This window comes from Microtus pennsylvanicus, chromosome 5, assembly GCF_037038515.1.
Source record: "Microtus pennsylvanicus isolate mMicPen1 chromosome 5, mMicPen1.hap1, whole genome shotgun sequence".
NCBI lineage: Eukaryota > Metazoa > Chordata > Mammalia > Rodentia > Cricetidae > Microtus > Microtus pennsylvanicus.
Window position 1 is genome coordinate 41920001 of NC_134583.1, and position 23612 is coordinate 41943612.

General features: G+C 53.6%; 2 protein-coding genes across 7 annotated transcripts in view; both read right to left on the bottom strand.

The window, feature by feature from the left end:
- The window catches only part of Arhgef17 (Rho guanine nucleotide exchange factor 17), a 56382-nt gene extending 45374 nt beyond the window's left edge, over nucleotides 1-11008 (bottom strand). The window contains exon 1 of the mRNA XM_075971589.1: nucleotides 7709-11008. Coding sequence (XP_075827704.1) covers nucleotides 7709-10876 — 3168 coding nt within the window. The 5' untranslated portion in view covers nucleotides 10877-11008. The remainder of the gene's footprint in view (nucleotides 1-7708) is intronic.
- Nucleotides 11009-16031: 5023 nt separating this feature from the next.
- P2ry6 (pyrimidinergic receptor P2Y6) overlaps nucleotides 16032-23612 on the bottom strand; it is a 37350-nt gene continuing 29769 nt past the window's right edge. For 4 of the 6 annotated variants that reach the window (XM_075971590.1, XM_075971592.1, XM_075971591.1 and 1 more), the window contains 3 exons: nucleotides 21403-22077; nucleotides 17877-18079; nucleotides 16032-17425 (listed from right to left, as the gene is read on the bottom strand). In XM_075971590.1, coding sequence (XP_075827705.1) covers nucleotides 16387-17391 — 1005 coding nt within the window. In that variant the 5' untranslated portion in view covers nucleotides 17392-17425; nucleotides 17877-18079; nucleotides 21403-22077 and the 3' untranslated portion in view covers nucleotides 16032-16386. The remainder of the gene's footprint in view (nucleotides 17426-17876; nucleotides 18080-21402; nucleotides 22078-23612) is intronic. The other 2 variants (XM_075971596.1, XM_075971594.1) reach the window with 2 other exon arrangements.

Genomic DNA, 23612 nt, shown 5'->3' on the forward strand with positions numbered 1-23612 from the left:
CCCATCCTGGGAAAGAACTGAATGTTTGTCCAGAGGTGGAGGAATGGGGTCTCGGCAGTCCCAAGAGACTCAGCTCTGGGGCTGGCTGGCAGCCAGGAGCATGGCCTCCTCTCCCCTGCTCCACAGGGCTGCAGAGAGCAGGGCCTGTCACCCCCTGGGAATCAATAAACAGGAAACTGCACCAATCTTGCACTTGCTCCCCTGTCTCGGTCCTCCAGGCTTCCCACTGGCCCCAGACCTTCCTGCCTCTCCCTGCCTCCAGAATCTCAAGACAAAGGACATCAATCTTAGATCAACCAACAAAAACAAGTTAAGAGGTCTGGGTTCTTGCGGTGTGTGTGTGCGGGTGGGGAGTGGTGGTGGTCACTGAGAGCTTCCTAGCTCCGAGGTCCTGGGCTGAAGGGCTTGTGAACCTTACCTTTTTGTCCTCATAATTCCTCTTACAGAACAGGAAACTGAGACTCACAGTTGAAGCCCAATGTTAAATATTAACATTGTTAAATATCACCCAGCAAGCAAGGCAAAGATGGCCCACCAGGCATGTGGGCTCTGGGCCCAGAAAAGGAAGCACAGGGTCCGAGCCCCTGGGGCCTGGGTCGCTGACCCAGAGAGGGCTTTGGCTCGGGGCAGCCTCCCACACTTTGCTTAGACATCCAAGCTGTCCTTGGGGCTGGTGGGAACAAAACAGGAAGAGCCGGAGAGAAGAGGCCATGGGCATCTCTGCAGGCTGGTCCCTCTTCCTTCTCCCCAAACTCCAAGTATCTAGGTTGCTGAGCTGATGTGGTCTCCCATCTAGAGCTCTGTCTTCTGCTTCACGGCTGAATCACAGAATCTCAGACAACCCAAATGGAGGGAGGATTAAGATTGCTTTTTAAAGATTATTATATTTATCTATTTGTGTGTGTTCATGTGCACAACACAACAGCACCTATGCAGGTCAGGAGACAGGTAAGTTATGGGAGTTGGTTCTCTCATACAATGTGAGTTCAGATTCGGCTTGTCAGGCTTGGTGGCAAGCACCTTTAACTGCTGAGCAACGCTGCCAGTCTGGTGGGACTGACATTCTTGAGCATTACCAGGTAGCAAACCTCTTGAATGATGTCACTTAATCTTAGCAATAAGACATCACGGAATGGACCTTGCCCCATCTCTTACACTGGGGAAATTCTGAAGTGCTGTCTTGATTCCTACCACAGACTAGCTCTCAGTTGATTCCTACCACAGGCTAGCTCTCGGGATGAAGCCAAGATCTCCAGCACGTAGCTCTCATCTTTCCATCTGCCTCCCAGTTCTCAGTTCTGCCCTCAGTGAAGACAGTCTGGTCCAGACATGGCTTCTGCTCCCTCCCAAGGCTCCCACCTTCCCTGCTTTCCCTGGCTCTGAGCTCTTCTGCCAACTGTCCCCCTTGGTCGATGCTTCACTTCAATGTCTGATCAGTAAACCTTAGGCTAGCCACCTGCAGAGGCCAAGCCTAGTCCCAAAGGACTCACTGACACATTTGTCCCTGCCCTTCCAGGCCTGGACTAGGGCCTTCGACAAAAGGTTCCTGAATCCAAACCTTCCCTGTGTGTCCCCACTGTCCAGCAATGGTTGCGTGGATAGATGCCAAAGAAGCAAGGAAAGAAGTAAAGGCAGGATTAAATGCAGCAGGCCTGAGGCATCCCTAGGACCAGCATCTACAGAGGGTCTTAGATCTTAGAAGCCGATAGCCTGGTCCTTATTTAACTGTGAGACAGGCAAAATAATAGTGCCCTCAAAATGCTATGTCCCAATCCCTAGAACTTGGTGATTATGGCGTCTTACAAGGCAAGAGAGACTTTGCAAGTGCCATTAAGGGTCCTGGGTTACCCGGGGGGTGGGGGGGCTGATGGAATCCCAGAGTCCTTAGGGAGGAAGGCAGAAAAGAAGGTCTGGGTGAGACAAGTTTGAAGTTGCCATGCTGCTGGCTCTAAAACTGAGGAAGAGGCAACAGACCAAGGAGTACTGGCACCCACCAGTACCTGGAAAAGGCAAGGATATTGGTTTTCCCTTAAATCCAAGGAAAGCAACTCTGTTAGCACCTGGATTTTAGCTCAGGGAGTCCCACACCAGGCTTCCAACCTCAGGGACTATAAAATGTTGCAATGATCTGTACTCTAGCGATGGGAAACCGACATACTATCCCACAGCAGCCCGAGGCTTCCCTACCTCAAGTCCTGCTGTAGCCCCCTCACCCTCTCCATGCCCAGGGATGGTTTTAAAGTCTGCTGATTTGGGCTGGAGAAATAGTGCGGTGGTTAAGAGCACTTGTTGCTCTAGCAGAGGACCCAGGTTCAGTTTCAGGCACCCACTTGGTGACTCACAACCATTCATAACATCAGTTCCAGGGGACACAGCACCCTCTACCGGCTTCTTTGGGCATCAAATGTGCACATGGAGTACATACATACATGCAAACAAAACACTAATACACATAAAATAAAAGGTTTCAAGACCCTTAATAAAAAGGAGTGTTTTCCCCAAGCTAAGTTAGAAGTTTTAGTGTTCTGTGCACAGAAACATCACTATTTGGGGGACAGACCTCCTCAGAGAAAGCACCATGGCCTGCCCCTATTATGAGAAAAGACCCTTCTTTCTGTGGCAGGGGAAGCCAAGAATAGCAGCTAATGAATGAGTGGAACAGAGTCCTCAGGAGCCTAGGACCCAGACTGCTAGCCCTTCCTGGTCGGCAAGAGATGCTCTTGCCCAGATCAGCTGCTGCTGCAGCTCCAGCAGCGCTGGGAGGTTGAATCTTGAGGCTCAAGGCCACGAAGGCACTTGTGGCTCCGAGGGTATGTGAATCTTTAAGGCCTCACAGGAGGGAAGGGGTGAGGTTCGGCTGCATCCCTGGCCTCTTAACTCCCTGCCAGGTCACCCCTTCTGAACCCTACAGTTACTGGGGGTCATTTGGGGGCTCACACAGTCTGTACATGATGAACTGGGGCTCAGTTCTTCTGCCTTTGTCCACCCATGTAAGGCCCCAGAGGCCTGAGAGGTGTGGGGTGTCAACTCCTGAGGGAGAGGGTATCATCTCTGAGTAGTCCGTGCTTCCCATTTGAGAGGCTGCCAGCAAGGCGCCAGCTCTCTGGGCACATTTCCCAGTGAATGTGCCAGGGTTACGAGTCTATCTGGGAAACACAAGCTCCCCCTTCCCCCCGACTGCCACCACCAGCTCTGCCAACTTGACTCACTGGGAATTCTGGGACCAGTGAATGACCCGGAGACAGGACACCTAGGGCCAGATTACTCGTGAGCCATGGGCCCTGGACAAAACACTGCTGGCTCCAAGCCTGCTTCTTTACCTCACCCAGCCTGAGATTAGAGGAGGGCCAGGGCTGCTGTGGCACAAGCTCCCTGTTCCAGAAGTCACAAGTCAGAGCTGGGAGGGGCCACAGTGAGGCCCAAGGTTCTTCTCTCTAGTCTTTGAGCTAAGCCCCTAAAGGGCAGTAGGACATTTCTCACAGCTGCTGGAGCAGAGGGTAGTAGCATCTTTTATTTCTTTGAAACAGGGTCTTACTATATATATAGCCCTGCCTAGCCTGGGACTCACTATGTAGACCAGGGTGGTCTCGAACTCACAGAGATCTGCCTGCCTGTGCCTCCCGAGAGCTGGGATAAAAGGTGTGCGTCACCACCTCCAGCAGGTAGCAGCAGCTTGTTCACTTGGGTGCTAGATGTCTAGACTCTTAGGGCTTCAGCGGAAACACCCTCCTCTGCAGCTCTGCTAGCCTAGCCTAGTATCATTGCTTCCTTCTGTGGCCTCCTGACTTGCTCTACTGCTTCCATGCTGGGCCCTGCAAGCCCCACACAGCAGCTTGGGTGGCTACTTTACTCAGAGCTCTCACTTCAGGTAGGTACCAAGTCCTCCCCCTGGCCGACTTCTACTTGCTGACCTCCTACCGCTCAGGTCTATCTACACTCCCAATGTCCATTCCTCGTCCTAGGGCCCTTACATTTGCTGTTCCTTTCTTCCCACAACCCTGCGCCCCAGCTATCTGACTCCCTCCCTCGGTTCTTCTGGGCACCTCCTCTCACAGGCCTCTCCAAACCACATGCTCTAAAACAGAGCCCCAGCCTGTCATCTCCAACTTCTTTTCTCTATTCTAGTTTTCTCCCCCGAACTTTCTGTTCTCTGACAGTGTCCTCTTTTGTAGACATGCGTCTTCACCAGTCTGCAAGTTCCATAAGAGCAGGCCTCTGAGCTGTCCTCTTTCAACTGCTCAGTGCATGGATGCTAACACCAAGCTTTTACTGCCACGACCTGCCTGGGAAGGCCTCCGTCCAGTCTCTGTGCATGCCAAACCCTTCCTCCCCCCAGCTTTCCAGGCCTTGATGCAGGCTGAAGCAGCTCCAGGGAGCCTCCCCTGCCAGCATGCAGACTAACATCTGAGCTCCTTCAAGACCTTATTGCTTCTAGATTCTCAGATGAGTGCTTCAGCTCCCAGGCTGCACAGGGAGGGCTCCACCCACTGCTGTGTACCATGTGCAGCCCTAGCAATTGGATGAGAGGGAGGGCAAACCCCTATATTGGGAGTGGGGGCTGGGGACAGGATTAGCTGCAGCGTCTCAAATCCAGCTGGTCCCAGAAATGTTGGGCTGGAAATTGTCACACTCAACTCTGGTCCCTCCCATAACTCTTCCCTGCTGGGTGAACTCATTCCTGGAGAGCAGCCCCTTTCCCCCAGTACTACAGTGTCTAGGGAAGAAGGCAGGGCCGGGGATAAGCCCTTTTGCCTGTACTCCCCCATCCTGTCCTCCTGCTGGGTGACATTAATTATATATATTTGGTACTCCTCAGAATCCCAAATGTCCTAACCACTCATCCCCTCCCCATGGAAGCAGTTTGCATGGAGGGAAAGGATCACAGCAAAGAGCCCAGGAGAGGCAGGAGGGAAACTTGTCTCTGCAGGTCCCTGCCAAAGGGAGCCAGGCAGACAGGAGCGGTGGCAAGAACTGCAGGGCAGGCCTGCAGAAGCAGGGACAGCGGGGCAGCTGGGGTGGGGTGTCAGGGCTGCTGGTGAGTGGGAGAGGAAGAAGGCCAGTGGCTCAGGGCTTGGATCCAGCTCTGCCTGGCCTTATTGTGTGACCTTGGACCCAGCATTCTCTTCTCTGGGTCTCAGAGCTCTTCCTGCCCAACGCTAGGCCCTGTGAACACTCTCAGGCTGACAAGTGAGTGAAGCCCAACTGTTCCTGACTTATGCCCCTTTTCAGATGGCAGGCCAGTCACACTGGAAACTGGGAACAACCCCTTGATCCCTTTTCTTTAAGGCACTGGTAAACTAGGATTCGGGGTGACTCCAACAATCTTTCACACAACAAGAAACCACCAGTGTCTGCCATAAAACGGGCACGCAATGAACAATAGCCACAGCTATTTCAAATGCCAAAGTCTCATGAATTCAGCATCTACAGTCTCAGAGACAAGACACTTCCTGTTTCTGGGCTATAGAAGGTACAAGCTTCAAGGGGCAGAAAAAAATAAACCATGTAAGATTACTCTGAAGCCTTGGTGCAAAGGGCGGTCCGTGGACAACATAATAGCAGCTATGGACCCAACTGGAAAAAAAGCCAAAGGCCTGGAACAGGAGAATTAGGAAGGCCCACGCAACACACTCAGTGACGCATTAGCTGAGCTGCCCCTCAGTCACGGTCTACAGAGAACAGACTCTCCCCTCTAGGCATACTCTCCCTGCTGCATCCCTTTGGGCAGGCTGCAGAATGAGCCCCTCCTACAGAGCCTCAAAAATCAGACTGCCCAGTTGCCCAAGGCAAAGATGAGACAACTAGGTCCTAAAGATGACTGTCCAGGCCCAGACAGAGTCAGAGGCTAAGCAGCCCTGGGACTCCTGGGACTCCCTGCCTCCTCACAGCGTGGGGCGATGCTGACTCAGGAGCAACCTGAGGTTCCCTGAGACCACAGTTATCTCCTCTTAGCACTTCACACTGGTTTATGCTCCATAGGCAGAACATGGCAATTCCTCTCTCGTCTCTTCTTTATTCTGCAGACTAAGCCACACCACCTGTGCGACAGGGCTCATGACTGCAGCCCCAAGCCTGAGACAAGGGAACACTGTCTGCTCAAGAGAAGACAGCAGCAAGTCGGGAGAGGACAGCGGTTCCCCATCTTTGTGAAGCCAGAAGGAAAGGGATAGCAAGAAAAAATTTACGGTAGCGATGGAAGAACTTCCATACTTAATGAGGGGATGGGGAATGAGGAGTGGAAAATGTTTTCTGAGCCTAATAAAGTCCACTAGGTGACGCTGAGACCTGTAGGAGCACTCGCGGAGGAGGAAGCCAAGCCTGGTCACTGAGAAGCAGCTGAGGCAGCAGAGCCTGTTCAGGCCTCTTGTGCTCCCAGGAATGGACACACTACCACCCACCCACAGAGCCTTCTGGGCAGAGTCCATTATCTCGATTTTACAGAAAGGGAAAGCAATCTACATAACAGGGATGGGACAGGTCCTGGGGATCTCCAGCCCAGCTGCCTCTTCTAATTACAGACTCACCCTTCTCTCTCCTAGGGGGAAGTAAGATGTCAGAAAGTCTCTTTCAGGGACAGGAGGAGCCTCGGTATGAGAGGACTGCTCCATATCATAGCTCCCAGGAGGGGCGGGGTCATCGGAGAATGTGAAGGGGGCGGAAGCCAGACCTGTGAAACTCTTCCTCTTTGGCCTCAGCGCCTGCTCCCCAGGCTCCCTAATTTCTTGGTTGCCCCTCAACTCCCACAGGAAAGCATTACCTGGAAAAGGAAGCCGGGGGTCCCATCCCCCATGCTCCAAGCACAGAACTGGGACTGGTGCTCAGGCTCCCCTAACGGGGTCTCAGAAGAAAAACCAGGTCCAAATGTCCCCTCTGCCTACTCCCCGTCTGTCCATCACAGCCACATGCATAAGAAGGAGCAGAGCTGGGACAGAGGAAGCAGAAAGGAGGGGAGAGAAACAGAGACAGGGAGTTAGAGGGGCCCTTAAGAGCTCTGAGGAGCCAAGTGACCAAATTAGTCTAGGGTGTAGGGTTTCCCAGCTTCTGAAATCAGCACACAGTGGGAGCTGAGGCAGGCCACAGTTGACATAATCCCAGGCCAACCCTGAGCTCAGCTTGCAGCCCAGAGCTGCAAATCTAATTGCAACACTCCCATGCCAGGGTAGGTGTTGCCTGGAGCCAATCTGAACCCATAGCCAAAACCCAGGCATAGCCAAGGCGAGATAAGAGAAGTGAGAGCTTTGTTGGGGGTGGGAATGAGACCCTGAGGTCTCAAAGGGAAGAAGTAGGAAGGTGAACAGATGCAGGCCGGCAGTGGATGAAGGGCCTGACTCACCCCGGCAGGCCTCCAAGGGGTCGCAAATTCACAAAACAGACTCTCCCACCTCTGCACAATAGCACCTGGTGGAAGCTGCTTTGTCTACATTCCCCCACACCCAGTTTTACAGATGGGGAAGGTTAAGTCACAAGAAAGGCCAATGTCAGAAAACTAGAACAAGACCCGAGACCCTGTAACAGACTTACAAGAGCAGATCAAACGTGATCTGAGAGGAGATCAGCGAAGCACTGGCTGAATGTCAGCACCCTGAGGAACACCCCAAGGATCTCTGCGACCACCCTCATACACCTAGGGGCAGGCAGATACTTTACACTAGCAGCACCCTCTTCAGTACCTGGACGGCTGCCCACTGAGTGGACACAAAAGACTTACCACCTGTGGCTTGCTGCAGCACTTGTTGGCTGGGACAGGCTCATCTGGGGCCCTGGCAGCCCCAGGGGGCTTGGTCTCAGCAGAGGGTGGTGCAGAGGGAGGCAAGGGTAAGTCCACAGGATCCGGGGCAGGAACGTCACTGGAGTGCAGGGTCAGCATGTACTTCTTAGTGGCATCTTCAAGTGATGGTGCCTGCACTGCGGGAAGAGTTCTAGCAGGGAAGCCCACAGGCTCTGGCACAGCCACAAGGGGTCCCACAGAAGTCGCAGGCTCAGGCACCACAATAGGTGTGAAGGTAGCGGGAACACTGGCATGGCGAACATGTTTGGAGGAAGACCGGACCTGCGTCAGGCTACCATTTTGGTCCTGGTTGTCCTCCGCTCTGCGGAGCTCCTGGTGACTGCTCCGGACTGGGCGCTTCTTGGAACCTCGGCGGGTGAGCCGAGGGGAAAGAACATTGGCCAGTTTGGGGTCAAGACGGACCAAGTCATGGTGGGCAGTGGAGGAGGCAGGTGGGGCAGGGAGGGCCCTCTCCGACTGTGCCCTTCCCCTGGCAGGACCAGGGTCTTCTGGCTCCACCCAATGCTCTGCAAGGATAGGTTCACTGCTGGATGGAGGCAGCATGGCTTCCACTTCTCGAATGGGCTCCCCTCCTGGGCCCTCAAATTCAGGGCCAGTCAACTCCCCACGGCGACTAGGGTCACTCAGAGATTTCTTCTTAGGGGTCTTGCCAGCAATCCTGTCATCTCCCATACGCCCCAAGGCACCAGGCTCCTGAACAATACTCTGAATGACTTCCTGATAGTCTTTGTTCTCTTCACTAACCACAGACCAGTCACTGAGGCCACTGGTCAGGCCCTCATCTACAGTTGGGGCTGCTGGAAGCCCTGTCTTAGAGCTCAGCGAGCCCAGAAGGTTGCTGTCCACAGAGAACCCAGAGGGCTCCTCCGAAGCGGTGGCCCGGTGCCGCTGTGGAATAGGGTCGCTCAGGGATCTGTAGGCCTCAATTGCCTCCCCGTTGCTTAGTTCAGTTCCGCTAGGACCCGAGGGTAGGAGTTTGCGTCTCCTGCGGAGGGCACCTGGTGTTGGAGGGGTCTCAGGAGACACAAGAGCCCTCCCACCCAGACTGTCTTCTGTCCCAGCTCCACGGTTTGTCTGAGTTGAGGTTGAGGAAAGAGGTCGCCATACCCCCACAGGATCTAGGCTGCAAAAGGCAGCACGAAGAGGCTCCGGGTCTGCCCCAATGCCCTCATCTGTCAGGCTGGACTCAGGGCCAGAGAGCTCCTCCTGAGACCGCTGTCCTCGGGTCATGTCACCAGTCCAGTCAGGGCTTCTAGGACTGACATAGCTCCCATCATCCTGCTGTGCGCCCATGCGCTGTATCTTCTCAAAAACCTGTCGGGCCTCCTGCACATACTGATCCTGGACCACGAGTGTCAGTGGGTCCTCCTCTGCCCCAGAGCCTGCCAGTAGGAGCTCTGAGGAGCTGGGCTTCAAGGCACCGGTGCGGAGCAGTCTTCCGGCCATGGGCTTCTCTGAGCAGCTGAATGACTTTGCCCTGCGCAGGGTAGCTGTCAGGTCCTTGAGGGTGGGTCGAGTGGTGGGGGATGTTGGACTTTGAGACGGCAAGGACTCAAGTTGCTCCACTGGCCTCCCCACTGACGGCGAGTCTCTGCTGTCTAGGGGGCTATTCCCAGGGCTGCCGCTGGGCTTTCGAACCCTTAGCTCTGAAAGGTCTGAACGCAGAAAACTGAGCAGCGTCAGGGTCTCGGAGGCGATATCTGGATTCGATAGTGACTTGCGCTGTCGGTTCTTATCTAGCTCCAGTCCTCCATCTCTCAGTGGCCTGGTGCTTACAGGTCCCTTAGTGCGGGACCTAGTCTGGGGACGCAGAAGGAGCCCTTCTCCGGTTCCAAAACTTGGGGAGCGGTACACTCCCCAGCTCACAGAACTGCGATTAGACCATAGCTCATCATCTTTGAGTGTCTCAGTACTGGAGTAGCGACTGCTACCTCGGGAGCCACCCGGGCTGGCCAGGTACGCAGGAAAGCTCACCTTAGCCACACGGAAAGGTGCTCCCCCAGTGTCAGACATAGGCCTTAAGCTCTCTTGGGGACCTGGGACGTAGTGCTGCGTGCCAGTACCCCACTCCCGGAGTGCCTCTTCCATAGAGGTTCTTGGAGACCTCTGAGGTTCGAGGCTCTTGACACCCCCTGCTGATCCCAAACCGCCCGAATTTAGCTCGCCACTGTCCTGGCTACAGCCATGAACCAACAGAGAGCTTCCAGGCCTGAACCCTCTCCCTCTCCAGCGACGGCCATCCTCACCGTCTGCGTCTTCGTCACTGCCCGAAGAGTGGCCGCCGAGGTAAGCTGGACTCTGAGGCCCAAGTTGTGGCTGCGGTCCCTCTTCTTCCTCCTCGCTGGAACTAGCACCCCGGCTGCGGCTGACAGGATAGGAGGAGGTAATGGAGGAGGAGGTCCGGGCCCCGGCCTGCGGTTGGGAGAAGCTATGCCAAGAATGTAAACCATCCGCCGGACGCTGCGCTCTCTCCTGTTGCTGCTGCTGCCGACGTCGCCACCCCTCGATCCCCGGCCCGGACAGCGGCATCGCCGAATGCAGGCCAGCCAGAGGGAAGCACGTACGAGGAGGTGGCGTCGGAGGCTGCCGGGGCTCGCGAACTGGGGGTTCCCACGAAGCTCCGTCGGGGCTGATAGTCCCCGGGGCCTCAGAGTCCACACTGGGTCGCCTGGAGCTCGGGCCGCCAAAGAGTTTGCGCATCTCGGTGACGCTGGGCCAGGCCCCACGGTCAGTGCTTTCAGCGGCTTCTTCTGTCGTGCCGGGGTAGCAACCCTCGTCCCGAGCACCAGCGGAATCGTGGTCCAAACGCACCGCGTCGAAGCGCCGGGACAGCTGGCGCACCGATGGCGAGAGGCTGCGGAGCGGGCGCGGCTGCGCGGGGGCGGCCGGGGGCCCCGACGCCAGCTTGGACACGCGCCGGGAGGGCTGGCCCGGGACTGCTGCAGCTGGCCGGCACGAAGCTCGGCGCCGTAACGCAGGGGTGTCTGCGTCCTCTTCTTCCCTCGGCCCCGGTCCGCCGCTCCAGCGCTCCAGCAGTTTGAACGAGACGCTGCGATAAAGTGGGGGCCGAGGTGACCCGTCCGCCATGGTGGTGGCAGTCACTCCGGGGGGGCTGGCCTCGGGGCCCCGCGGCCACCTCCCCCCCCTGCAGCCCAGCTCCGAGGGCGCGCAGGGGCCGCGGTCCGAGAGCCTGGATCCTGCACCCGCGGCGTGCGGCGGCTGGATAGGAGGGTGCGGAGAACTAAGCAGAGGTTTATCAGTCGAGGATCAAGTTTCTGCGGCTGCGGACAGCAGCGGCTTCATCCTGGGCGGCCCCTCTCGCCCCAGCGGCGACCCCAGGCCCAGCCCTTGCCTCTGCGGGAGCAGACAGGGGCATCGCGGCCCGGCCGGCGAGGGGCCAAGGCTTGCTTCCTGCTCACAAAGTCCGCCTGCAAAGCCGGGCGGCGGGCCTGCCTCTCCCCCCACCTCCCCAAGCTCCCGCTCCAGCTCCCTCTCCCTCCCCCTAGACTGCTCGCTCTCTGCCCCCTTTTGTTGCAAATAAACTTTGAGGCAGAGGAAAGGGGGCGGGGGGCGGGGCCTGGCGCCTAAAAGAGGGGGTGGTCTCCGGGAGCGCGCGCGGCTGGGAACACAGTAGGGGGAGGGGAATCAGGGAGGAGCCGAAGGAGAAACGAGGTGCTTGAACATTTGTAGACTTAAACGACCCTCTAGAGGATTCCCTCGGGAAAGCTGCGGGCTGACCCTCCCCGAGGACTCGTTCGGATACACGGGAGCTCAGAGAGTGGACAACTCCGCAGAACGCAGCACCGCGGTTCAGCCTCTTTCACGGGGAACCTCTGCCGGAGGGGCTCCAACATGGCAACCCAAGATGCACAGCCTCTAGTACACATCGATACTCAGGTACACGCAGAAACTCTTCTGGCCGGAAAAGAGGTGGGACCCAGGGTGACGTGGGCGGGGCAGGCCCTCCCGAGCGCTCCAGGCGCCCCACCTTGCCCAGACCACGCCCCTCACCCACCCTTCAGCGGCGAATCCGGCTGCACCACGCCCATGTTCCGCCCCGCGCTCAAACGCTCCACCTATATCCCACCTCCCTGTGGCCCGTCCATCTCTGACAGTCCCTTAACCCACCCAATGCAATGAATTCCCACCTCTCAGGACTCTTACACATAACTCCCCCCTCCATTTTCCTAGCTGCCACGCCCCGCACCTACCCTTTAAATCCTGGCAGCGTTAATCTCTAGACCCCGCCTCCCCCTTCTCCCCGCGGTCGGGATACGTGGCTTTTGCGCCCTCTGCGGGCCGTATTCTCCGCTCCTTCCGAGCTGTGTAGAGATAAATCTCATCCAGAGTTAGGAAGGTTTGTTTGTTTCACTTGCTTTCAGGCGTTCCCCGCCCCCTACTTTGCCAAGCACTCTGCCCTTTCTGCACGAAAGGACTTGGACGGGAACGCCCTCAACCACCAAACCTATACTCCTACCTGCTGCTGCTCCACCCTCCGCCCTCCAGACCAGGAAGGTGTAGGTCTCTACTGCTTCAACAATGATCTACCCTAGAGCTCCCCTCCCACCTCTGCTGCAGTCTGGCAAGTCTAAAATTGTTTTGGTTACTGGGGCGTCAACTTCTTACCACCCTCATCTGCTTCTGTTAGGTCTCTCTTTGCACAGACGGTTTAAATGTAGGACTCTACATCTAAATGAGTGAGAATATATGGACTGCCTAGGACGTAAGGGCAATATTTTATGTATTTTATTTAATTCTCATGCTACCCTTCTTGGGGATAAATGCTATTGAGGAAGTAACAGTGGCCTGCAGAAGTCGGAGGGAAAGGGCAGCTCAAATGTGTGGCTGATTCATACTTTAAGGACTGCAATCGTCACACTTTTTCAGACAGCTTTCCCTGGCTTCAGATCTTGATGGAGAAGGAGGGTCTGTCCCCAGCAGCTCTGCCTCTCTGTCAGTGAGCTGTAGGCAGAGCTCAGCCTCCTTGGGAACAGAGGACAAACTCCTTTAGCATTGTTATGTGGAAGCACTATTCCTCCCACGCTCGCCTCATAAGCAGCTAAGGTCAATGGTGCTGGCTTTACCCAACCATATGAGCACTCAGGCACTCAGACAGCAGTGGCTGAATGTGGAGAGGGCAGAATGCTGGCCGCAGGATAGGGGAGGGCAGCTTTTAGCAGGACCCTAGGAGCACTTGCCGCTCACACAACCTCAGGGTAAGAAGCTATTTGTCTTTCTTCTGGACCACCCATTTGTGTGTAGGAAGTCTTAGGTGAGGAGGCCACCCTTCTGAGCTGAGATCAGCCTTCTCCTGCCATTCCCTTACCCAATTTTATCTCAGTTCTGCCTCAAAGGCTGTAAGTGGTAAATCTTATCCTCACCATTGGCAAATTAGTGGGCAAGGAAGAGATCCCTGCCAGGTCTGTGCTCTCTGCCTTGCTTGGTGATAATGAATAAACCTCCATGCTTCTCTGGGCCTCAGCTGCCTTGTCTGAAAAGTAAGGAGTGGGGTCAGGTTTCCCCCAAACCTGACCTGCGTGTATGGAGTCACTGTACCCCTCGATAGTGATGGTTCCTATGGCGTGATGTGTTCTTCTCTTTTGTTGTATGGGATCAGACCTAGGCCTTTGGGAATGCTTGGTAGTTACTCTCTGGCCCAGCAGCAGCCCCGTCTCCGGAGTGTGTGCTTTTCCAGGCCCTGCACACTGGGAAATCTTGCCTTTGTGTCCCTTCTGAGACAGGCCTTCATCCCATGAATGGGCAAACTGATGGAGAGGAATGGAGACTCAAGTCACAGGCCTTGCCACCTTTATTTGACTAGAGTACGCTAGCCTGGCCTCTGGCCCCACTTGTGAGGACAGAGAATATTTAAGGATCTTGGCTAGGCAGAGTGGCATCTCATTCCGGCCTCTTTTTATTTTGCTTTATGTGTATGGGAGTTTTGCCTGCCTGTATGTGTCCCAGGTTCTTTGGAGCTGGAGTTACGGAGAATTGTAAGATGTCATGAGGGTGTCTGTGAGCTGAGGCTTCTCATCTGTGAAGAATGGATGAACACCATGACTAGTCACTCCCTCCGCAGGTAACCCTTGGAGGTCAAAACTGTAGAAGTCCTTGGGAAAAATCAGTGTGGAAAGGCTGGATGGCCAAGGTCATGTGCAGGATGGGCCTTGGAAAGGAGCTACCTAAAGGGGAGAGCTGCCTTCTGACTCCTTTCCAAACCCAAACGATCTCTTGGACACTACCTGTACCTACCATATTAGACCTAGAGTGGATAGGACTTATTAGTTAGCATCTCTTGTTCGATTTACTTTCTCGTCAGTTGCTCAATTGACTCTTACCAAAAACAAAACAGCCAGGGTCTTTATAGTAACTTTGTCTCATTCCTGTGTCCCACCGCTGAGGGACAGCCTCAGACTATCTAAGATCCTAGCTAATCAGCATTCATAGTCTCTCTCTCTCTCTCTCTCTCTCTCTCTCTCTCTCTCTCTCTCTCTGTGTGTGTGTGTGTGTGTGTCTCTGTGTGTATCTCTCTCTCTTCTCTCTCTCTCTCTCTCTCTCTCTCTCTCTGTGTGTGTGTGTCTCTGTGTGTATCTCTCTCCTCTCTCTCTCTCTCTCTCTCTCATTGTATGTATGTGTTGTTAGGATTGGACCCTGAACCTCAGTCATACTAGACAAGTTCTATACCACTGAACTATGTCTCCGGCACATGTCTTCTCCTCCTTTTTGAGACAGAGTTCTAGTAAGTTACTCAAGCTGGCTCCGAACTCATTCTGTAACCAAGTCAGGTCCTGATCTCCATTCTTTGGCCTCAGCCCCTTAAGTAACTAGGATTATAGGCTTCTGTACCTGCTTTAGGTTTTTGGAATGTGTGTGGGGTCCGTAGGTAAAGGCACTTGTTGCCAAGCCCGACCTTCTGAATTTGATCATGAAAACCAACTCCTGCTGGGCGGTGGTGGTGCACGACTTTAATCCCAGCCCTCGGGAGGCAGAGGCAGGAGGATCTCTGTGAGTTTGAGGCCAGCCTGGTCTACAAGAGCTAGTTCCAGGACAGGCACCAAAGCTACAGAGAACCCCTGTCTTGAAAAACCAAAAAAAGAAGAAGAAGAAGAAGAAGAAGAAGAAGAAGAAGAAGAAGAAGAAGAAGAAGAAGAAGAAGAAGAAGAAGAAGAAGAAGAAGGAAGAAGGAAGAAGGAAGAAGAAGAAGAAGAAGAAGAAGAAGAAGAAGAAGAAGAAGAAGAAGAAGAAGAAGAAGAAGAAGAAGAAGAAGAAGAAGAAGAAGAAGAAGAAGAAGAAGAAGAAGAAGAAGAAGAAGAAGAAGAAGAAGAAGAAAGAAAACCAACTCCTAAAATTGTCTTCTGGCCACCACACACAAAATAAATAAAATATGATTTTAAAAATTGAAAACAATGCAAAGAAACAAAGTGTCATATCCAGGCTCACCTCCAGCTAACTATGTATTCTGAGCTGGCTTAAACTGTGAACCGTTGTGCCCACTGTAGTTCTTCATAACTTCATAGAAAGAGCCTTGTCTACAGAGAGTTTGGAGAGGCTTCTTGTTCCTTAATAGTATACTGCTAAGGTTTACGTGCTGCATGTTGCTGTAATTAATTCTAGATGCATAAGCTACTCTAGCGTATTGATACATTGTCTTAATGGATATTCGGATATTGGCAGTATCAGTGAACTCCCGCATAACTCTGAGTTCATGGACAAAGGTGCGTGTGACAGAAGTGTTAAACATTAGGAGGTGCCGTGAAAGCCAGGATGGAATAGCCCTGCATGGTTTTGGGTAATCCGGGTTTTCTGTTATATGACATGTATGTACTTCCCCTAAGCATCAAACCACACTGGGGTTGACCCTTGCAGGTCATCAGCTATCGGGAGGATGCCTCCTGGGTATTTCCAACCGTAGTTCTTCGTTCCCTGCAGGTTCCAGCCTATGTCTTGAACCCTGTCCCGATTAAATCACTGCTTTGCCTTTATCTGTGGGGTGATGAAATCTGACTAAAGGGTTCATTTTGACTGGGGGTGGGGCATGGCCTAAAAACAAAAGCAAAATAACAAAACCCACAAAATTACATTTATTTATCTCTCTTATGCAAAAGTTTTGGCAAATGAATGGGAACACGAGCCTCCCCCAGCTTCTCGCTCCTTGTAAGAAGTGGGTCCCAGGGATCAAGACCTTGCCTTCATATTCAAGATCATGCCCCAGCCTTCCCCTTCACCTTGTAAACAAGAAGAGTTGGGGAAAAAGACCTTTATTGAATTTTGCAGTGTTAGGGATTGAACCTAGGGGCTAGCACACTCTAGGCATGTGCTGCTGAACTATAGCCCCAACTCTGGGTTGTCTAAGGCAGGGTTTCCCCATGGATCAGGCTGGCCTGGAGCTTGTTATCCTCCAGTCATAACATCCTGAGTTCTGCGATAACAAGCACGAACTGGCCAGCCCCTGAAATACAGGTGTCTTAGCTTTGTGGTGGTTGTAGAACTTCTTTAGGGCTGGGCCCAGGCCTGTTTTACTTCTCTGTAAAATTTGGGCTTGTGGGGGAAGCTTCCGGCACCATGGCCCCCATGGCAAATATGCAGCTGCCAGTGCCTCAGGGTTTGCCCTGGGGCCTCAGACTCCGCCTCTGCCACTTGACTGTGAGCTTCTGTAGGAGCTCACGTGGATGCCGCCGGAACTTCTGCTGTGTGAAGTAGAAGAGAACAGGGTCCAGTACACTGTTGGCACTGGCAAAGGGCCGGGTTCCTTTGTAGGCAGCTGCAAATGTCTCCAGTACAGGGCAAGAGACACCGGGTGTCGACCGCACCGCCAAGTAAGCTGTCTTGGTGATGTGGAAAGGAAGGAAACTGATGGCGAAGACAGCCGCCACCACCACGGCCATACGGGCTGCCTTGCTGCGCCGCTCTTGGGCCACAAGTCCTACTGGGCCATCCTGGCGGCACAGGCGGCGGGCCATGCAACCGTAGCAGGCCAGTAAGGCTGTGAAGGGCAGCAAGAAGCCGATGACCGTGAGAGCCATGCCATAGGGCAAGTAGCGGGTGGACAGGATGGGTGGGCTCAGGTCATAGCAGACAGTGCGGTTGCGTTGGATGCCCGTGGCAGCAAAGACTGCTGTGGGCAGGCACTGAGCTGTCACGGCCAGCCACACGGCTCCACATACCACCCAGGCAGCACGGCGACCTCCACGCTTGTGCCAGGGGGCCAGCGGGTGGCAGATACCCAGGTAGCGCTGGAAGCTGATGCAGGTGAGGAACAGGATGCTGCCATGTAGGTTGGCATAGAAGAGAAAGCGCACGAGGCGGCAGGCCAGGTCTCCGAAGGGCCAGTGGTCCCCTCTGGCGTAGTTATAGATGAGTAGGGGCAGTGAGCAGGCGTACAGCAGGTCTGCCAGTGCAAGGTTCAGGGTGTACACAGCCGAGCGCGTCAGGGTCTGACGGGATGCGCAGATCTGAGCGATGACGCAGATGTTCAGCGGCAGGCCCACCACCAGCACCACTGAGTACACCGGGGGTAGCAGCAGTTGCTTGAAATCCTCACGGTAGACACATGTAGTGGGCGGCAAGCCTGGTGTCTGGATGGTGCCATTGTCCCTCTCCATTACTGCCCAACTGCTTTTCCTATGCTTGGAGAATCTGGGGAAGTAAAACACACCCTCTCAGTGCCGTGCTCACCAGCTCACTCGGCACTATGCCTTGAGATATCTGAACAACTAAGTCCTTAACTTTGTCTCCTCTTAAGGCTCATTGCCCCATAAAGACCCATACAGAACTCTTATGGAAATGTGTATTCCAATGAAGCTCAAGCTTGAGAGAAATCAAAGTCATTTCGTTTCTCTAGTATTTCATTTCCTCTCAGTGTTCCTAGTAAACTTCATCTCTCACAACCCTAGACAATTGTCTCTTCTGTGTGTGTATGTGGGCGGGGGGGGGGGCAGGATTAGTGGGTTTGAGTTCAAATCACAGCTGTGACCTTGGAGTGGGGATTTACCTCCTCAGTCTCCATATTGGAGGAATAAGAATGTTGTCATTAAGTTAGAAGACTTCTGAGATCTCTGTGGGGTAGGACTGTGGCAATGGTATGTACCTGTCTCATGCAGATGGAAGACCTTTTATGAGGAAGTACCAGGTTTGGTGTTTCTCCACGTCCTCTGTTCCTCCACGTTTCTCTGGTGGCTCTTAGTTTACCCCTGTGGACAGTGCACACACCGAGAGCTCACCGAGGAAAACGCCAATGATGCCAGCCTGAATGCCACCTTCAAAACCCATGTTCTTTCAGTCACAGCTCATCTGTAAAACAGGAGAGGTGACTCAGGTGATCCTGGAAACTTCCTTCCAGTCGACTTTAGTGGGTGGGAGTGGAGTGTGGGGCAGAGGCTACAGCAGCTCGGGTCGATCACCGCTGCTCTAGCACCCAAGCCAGGAGGCCCAAAGTCTGTACTGGCATTTGCGCACACACGAATGAACATACCCAGGCACACATGCAGATGGTTCAGCAGTGAAGAGCACTGCTCTTCTAGAGGATCCCGGTTCAACTCCCGACACCCACATTGCAGCTCATAACTGCCTGTAACTCCAGTTCCAGGGGCTCTGACACCCTCACAAAAACATACAAGCAGGCAAAACTCACAAAAGTCATAAAGAACAAGCAGAGGTGGTCCCTGGTGGCCAGAGGGAAGCTCCAGTTCTCAGGGGGAACCAATCAGGAATCACGCTGACCAAGCATTCGAGAGGTGGAAACTAGATGTAAATGTTATAACTAAATAAAAAGCTTTCCCAGGAGAAATTTATCCTGGCTGGGGACAGTGTTCATCCGTATGTAGTGGCATTTGAATTGCATTTTAATAAATAAAGACTACCTGAAGATCTGAGAGTAAAACAGTCCCACTGGTCAGCCTTACAGACCAGGTAATGGTAACACACACCTGTAATCTCAGTAGCCATAATGACACGCACCCTTAATCTCTGTAGCCACACTAGTTGCCATAGAAACCGGGCAGTGCATGCCTTTAATCCCAGTGGTGCACGCCTTTAATCCCAGCACTTGGGAGGCAGAGGCAGGCAGATCTCTGTGAGTTCGAGGCCAGCCTGGTCTACAAGAGCTAGTTCCAGGACAGGAACCAAAAGTTACAGAGAAACCCTGTCTCAAAAATCAAAAAAAAAAAAAAAATGGAAGGAAACAGCTCTCAGATGCAGTCTCCTTCTGAGATTCCTAGAGGAAGGATCGCCATTTCAGAATGAGGCAGAGGTAAGAGCCAGTAGCTGGCTGTTTTGCTTTTCAGATCTTCAGGTTGAACCCCAATTTCTGACCCTGAGCTTTTATTAATTGTGCTTCATTTGGTGCCCAACACCAAATTAGGGCACAAATTTACGAAGAAGCCATTTGCCTGAGGCTTTCTAGCCATGAGCCCAAGTCAGAGCTGGGATTGAAATTTCAGCTCTAGGAATTGGAACCCAAACCTAGCTACCTTGGTTCAAGAGAAAAACTAACGCTCCCAGCTCCCATCTGCCTCAGCTCAGCTTCCATGTAAAGACGGAAAATACACAGAGAGTCTGGACACTGTATGTTATTGTGTTGTCTTTGAATTGTTTGACTGCTGAGGAAGGAGCAACAGCTGCTAAAAGACATTTGATTATTAATGTTGCTGGATTAATCCAACCTACATATTTTGAAAATGCCTTGACTTCAAAATTTAAGTCAATGGATATGTTACTTTGGAGAAGAGATTTTTCTTTTGTTTACACAGGAAGTGAGAGGCTGTGGATTCATTCTGGGTTAAGAAAAATAAGGTTTGATCAAGGAAGACCCCCTGAGAAATCTGATGGCCCAGATGACCGGATGGTTCTCAGTGCATTCGGTGCAGTTTTCTGTGTCCCTCCCTTAGCAGGCCGGGGGCTCTCTGACCACACTGCCAGAGAGATTTGGCCTCACATGGATGAAACTGTAGTGGCCTCTTGTTTCTCCAGCCTCGGGGGAGACTGGTCCTTCTAAGACTTCATCCCCTGGGAAGGAGCAAGAGCTACAGAAGGCGGCCTCTGAATAGGCCTCAGGCACCATCTGCTCCCTGATGACACTGCACTCTGTCTCTGAGGACCAAGAGCTAAATGTTCCCCTCCTGCAGGGGGTGAAGAGAGGGAGGGATCCTTTGACCCCAACTGTGAGCAGTAACTGACTTTGGCTATCATATCTGTCATTCATTCTCAGACCCTAAGGCCTAGACTATCTCAAATCACAGCTTTTTTCTGGACTCCAGCTATGCTGCCTGCAATAGGAACCCTTCAAGAGGTTCCTCTGCTCTCGAGGAAACTTGTACAGTCCTCTGGCCTTGTCCTCTCCACACTCTTCTCGTTCCTGCTCTTCCTCAGTCATCACACTGTTCCCAACACTGCATGGCCACTGCAACAGACCTAGCACCATCGCTGGCCTGTCCATCTGTGCTGATCTTTTCACAGTGTGCTCCTGGGCCCGTCTCATCTCTGCCCTCCTTCTGAGTTCCCAGCCACGCCTGTCCCACCCGGCACTGGCCCCTTTGCTCACGGCAGACTCACAAGCAGCACCCATCACCATCTTGGGTCCATGGTACCAATGTGCTGGGGTGAAGGGTCCTCAGCCACGCTGTAGCACTTTGGACAGCTTCCTCTGCTCCCTGACCCTGCTGGCTCTGACTGAAATAGCCCTTGTGTGTGTGGGGCACCTCCCTGCCACTCACACACTTTAGCCTGGCAGAAACAGCTGAACAAAAGGCATCCATTCCAGAACTCTGTCCAACCATGGGAGGAGGGCACAAAGGGACCCAGCCTCACAGACCCAGCTCTCCCTCAGTGTTCTCATCTGTTAAGTGGGTTATGACAGTTCCCAGTCCTTCCCTTAGCCACCAGGAATCCATTCACTTCTTTGATCCTATACCCTGTACCCATCCTCCATTTTCCATTCATTTGGTAGGTCATCTACTAACATTCCTGTCCGCACCTCTCTCGAGATGGCAATCCACTGGTAAGGGCCATCCTTACCCAACTACTCTCACATTTCCCTTCCCACATGCCCCTTTGCCACAGCCTTTATTAAGCGCCTACTGTTTGTCATCAACTCCCCTGTTAACAGTCACAGCACAAAAACCCAGGTATGAGAGTGGGTGTGGTGATGGGCGCAGAAGAGGCTGTGGAGCTGCTGGGACACCGGGAGGGTGAGAGAGAGGATGAGAGATGGCTCCTCGCGGTTCTTCAGGGAGGGTAGCCTGAAGATGGTTTTTGGTGTGGAGCCACTGAGGCAAGTGGGTGGGGGGAGGGCAGTTCAGGGAACGGATCCAAGCTGGGCCTCTGCTCCCACTGCCTCTCTCGGCTGCTGGCTACAATGTGACAGTTGCCACCTATACGTTGAAATATCGTAGGCAAGGACTCTTGGTACTCTGTCACTTGTAGAAGTGATATCCATGCAGAAGCTTACCCCAAGCCCACGTTACAGGACTGGGGAACCAAGGGAGAGCCAAAATTTTGAACCAAAGTGAGATCAAGGTTGAAGAGCAGGTAAACACTTGGCCAGCTGTGAATAAATTGTGCACCTACCATTTATTTGGGTGTGTGCCAGGATATCCAAGCAGGCTCGGTAATCTTACCTTCTTCCCAGTAGTTAGCTCCTAGTGGTGTTCCCAGAACAGTCTCCTGTGGCCCAGCGTCGGTCAGGGTTGAGACAACTTTGAAGACCTAAGGGAAGATGGGGTGCTGGCCCTGGAGCAAAGCATGGGTTAACACTTCTAAATAGCTGTGGCTTCTGCCGGGACTGAGGTGGTTCCTGCAATGAGAGCCTGAAGCCATGAGATGGCGCTAGTGGACAGCTGACGAGGACAAGACTAGTGCCCGTGCTGCAGGGGCCGCCTGTCAGGCCGGCGCTGAGCAAACCCCATTCCTCTGGCCCTCCTCAGATTTCCTCTTATTTACCCACCTCAACAAGCTCAGGCCTCTGTCTGAACTTCACCCTTCAATGCAGCTCACAGCAGCCACTTGCGTGTCCAGCCCGGAGTACCGCTATGATGCCGCATCTTCTGCCCATCTCTACTCCAGGTTCCTGGGTAAACCACCAGCAAAAACACTGCAGCCCTCACCCCACCGAGGGACAACCTCTACTTGCTTTCTTTTCTTAGTCCAGGTCACAACTATGAGGTCGGTTCTGCAGCACCGTCAACGGAGTGCAGACGCCAGGAAGAACTGACTCAGCGCTCTTGGTACCCTTAGATCCCGGAGTCGCAGGACGCCCTTCGACTGATCCTCCGTGTCTGGAGGGGCGAGGAAGCCTGTGGGACAGAGGCAGGAGCTGGAAGCCTGAGTCACCACCTACTAACATTCCCTGCTCCCGCTGGACCTGAGATGAGGCTTCCAAACTTGGACTCCCTGCCTGCTGGGAAGCCACGCTGGGAAACCCCCTTGCTGTATCCCAACCTTGTGAATTTAGCAGCAAAGGTGCAGGATGGTGGGGTTAAGACTTGGCTTCCTTCTTCTGAGTCAGGCTAAGACCCAGCCTGCTGTGTGGCTTAGAGCCTGCTATCCAACCCCTCTGAGCCTGAGAAACTTACGGTAGCTGTGTTCCCTTCCTTACAGAGTTACACCCTCTATTCCAGGTACCACCCAGCCCTGACCCCGTGTGGCATCAGCCTGAGCACCCTGGAGCCCACCTCCAGACAGACTGAAGTCGGTTCCTTATGCCAGTCCCTGGTACCTGGGGGACAGTTCTGGTCCCACCAGGCTACAGTTGGCAAAGCCAGCACAAGGCAGCAGGCATCTGCTTTCTCTTCTCTCTTTTTACTTCCCCTTCCCCCTCTGTGGAGCAGGGACCAAGTGGAACTGAAAGCTCATTTTGAGGATGAAGAAGCAGCTGCAGCCTGGGACTGGGGCCCCTTCCTTTGTTTCCTTGGGTAGAAATTCCATAGCCCTCCTTCTGGGACCACAGGCTCTGCCATCCCTTCCCCTCACTGTGGACCCAGTGACTGCTCAGCCCAGAGGACTGCAGAGCATAGAGCCCCAGGAACCAGGCTTCCGGTGATGGTGGAAGAGAGGGCTCAGGCCTAGCACTTGGCCTCCCCTGCAGGTGGACCTGCAAAAGATCATTTCAGAGCCTTGAGGATGTGGGAACATGACCTGCCCATGTGAGAGGAGTGGGATCCTTGGGCCCCATGACCACCTCAGGGATGGTGGGACTCCCCGCTGGGCACCTGGAAGTCCAGATTGGAGTTCTGACCAATGGTTGAGAAGGAGAGAGGTTTTGTCAGGCTTGCAGAGCTGGGAAGAGTGAGACTGGAGTTGCCACAGCTGCCTAAACTCTGTGCCAGGCATGATGCTGTGTCCTGGAGCTACAACCACGAGGAGCGGGCTGTCAAAATCCAAGGGTGGCAGAGTAAGGACAGGGAGCACCATGGGACTTCTGGATCCAGCTATGCCGAAGGCTTTAGCCTCCCACTGAACTGTGGTGGTACAAGCCAATCAATTCTTGTTTTGCCTCAGTCCACTAGACCCGGGTTTCTGTCCTTTGATATCAACCATCCAAAACTAGGTGTGGTGATGCAGGCCTGCAATCCTTACACTTGGGAAGTAGAGTCAGGGGTATTAGGAGTTCAAGGTCATCCTCAGCTACCTAGCAAATTAGAAAGAAGAGCTGGAGATGGAGCTGTCAGTAGAGTACTTGCTTAATGTTAGTTCACTAAACCCTGGCTCCAGTTCACAGTGCTCTACAGCACAGGCATGGGGAGATGGGAGCTGGAAGACCCAAAGTCTAAGGTCATCCTCAGCTATGTGAGTTCAAAGCCAGCCTGGCATACATGAAATTTTTATCTCA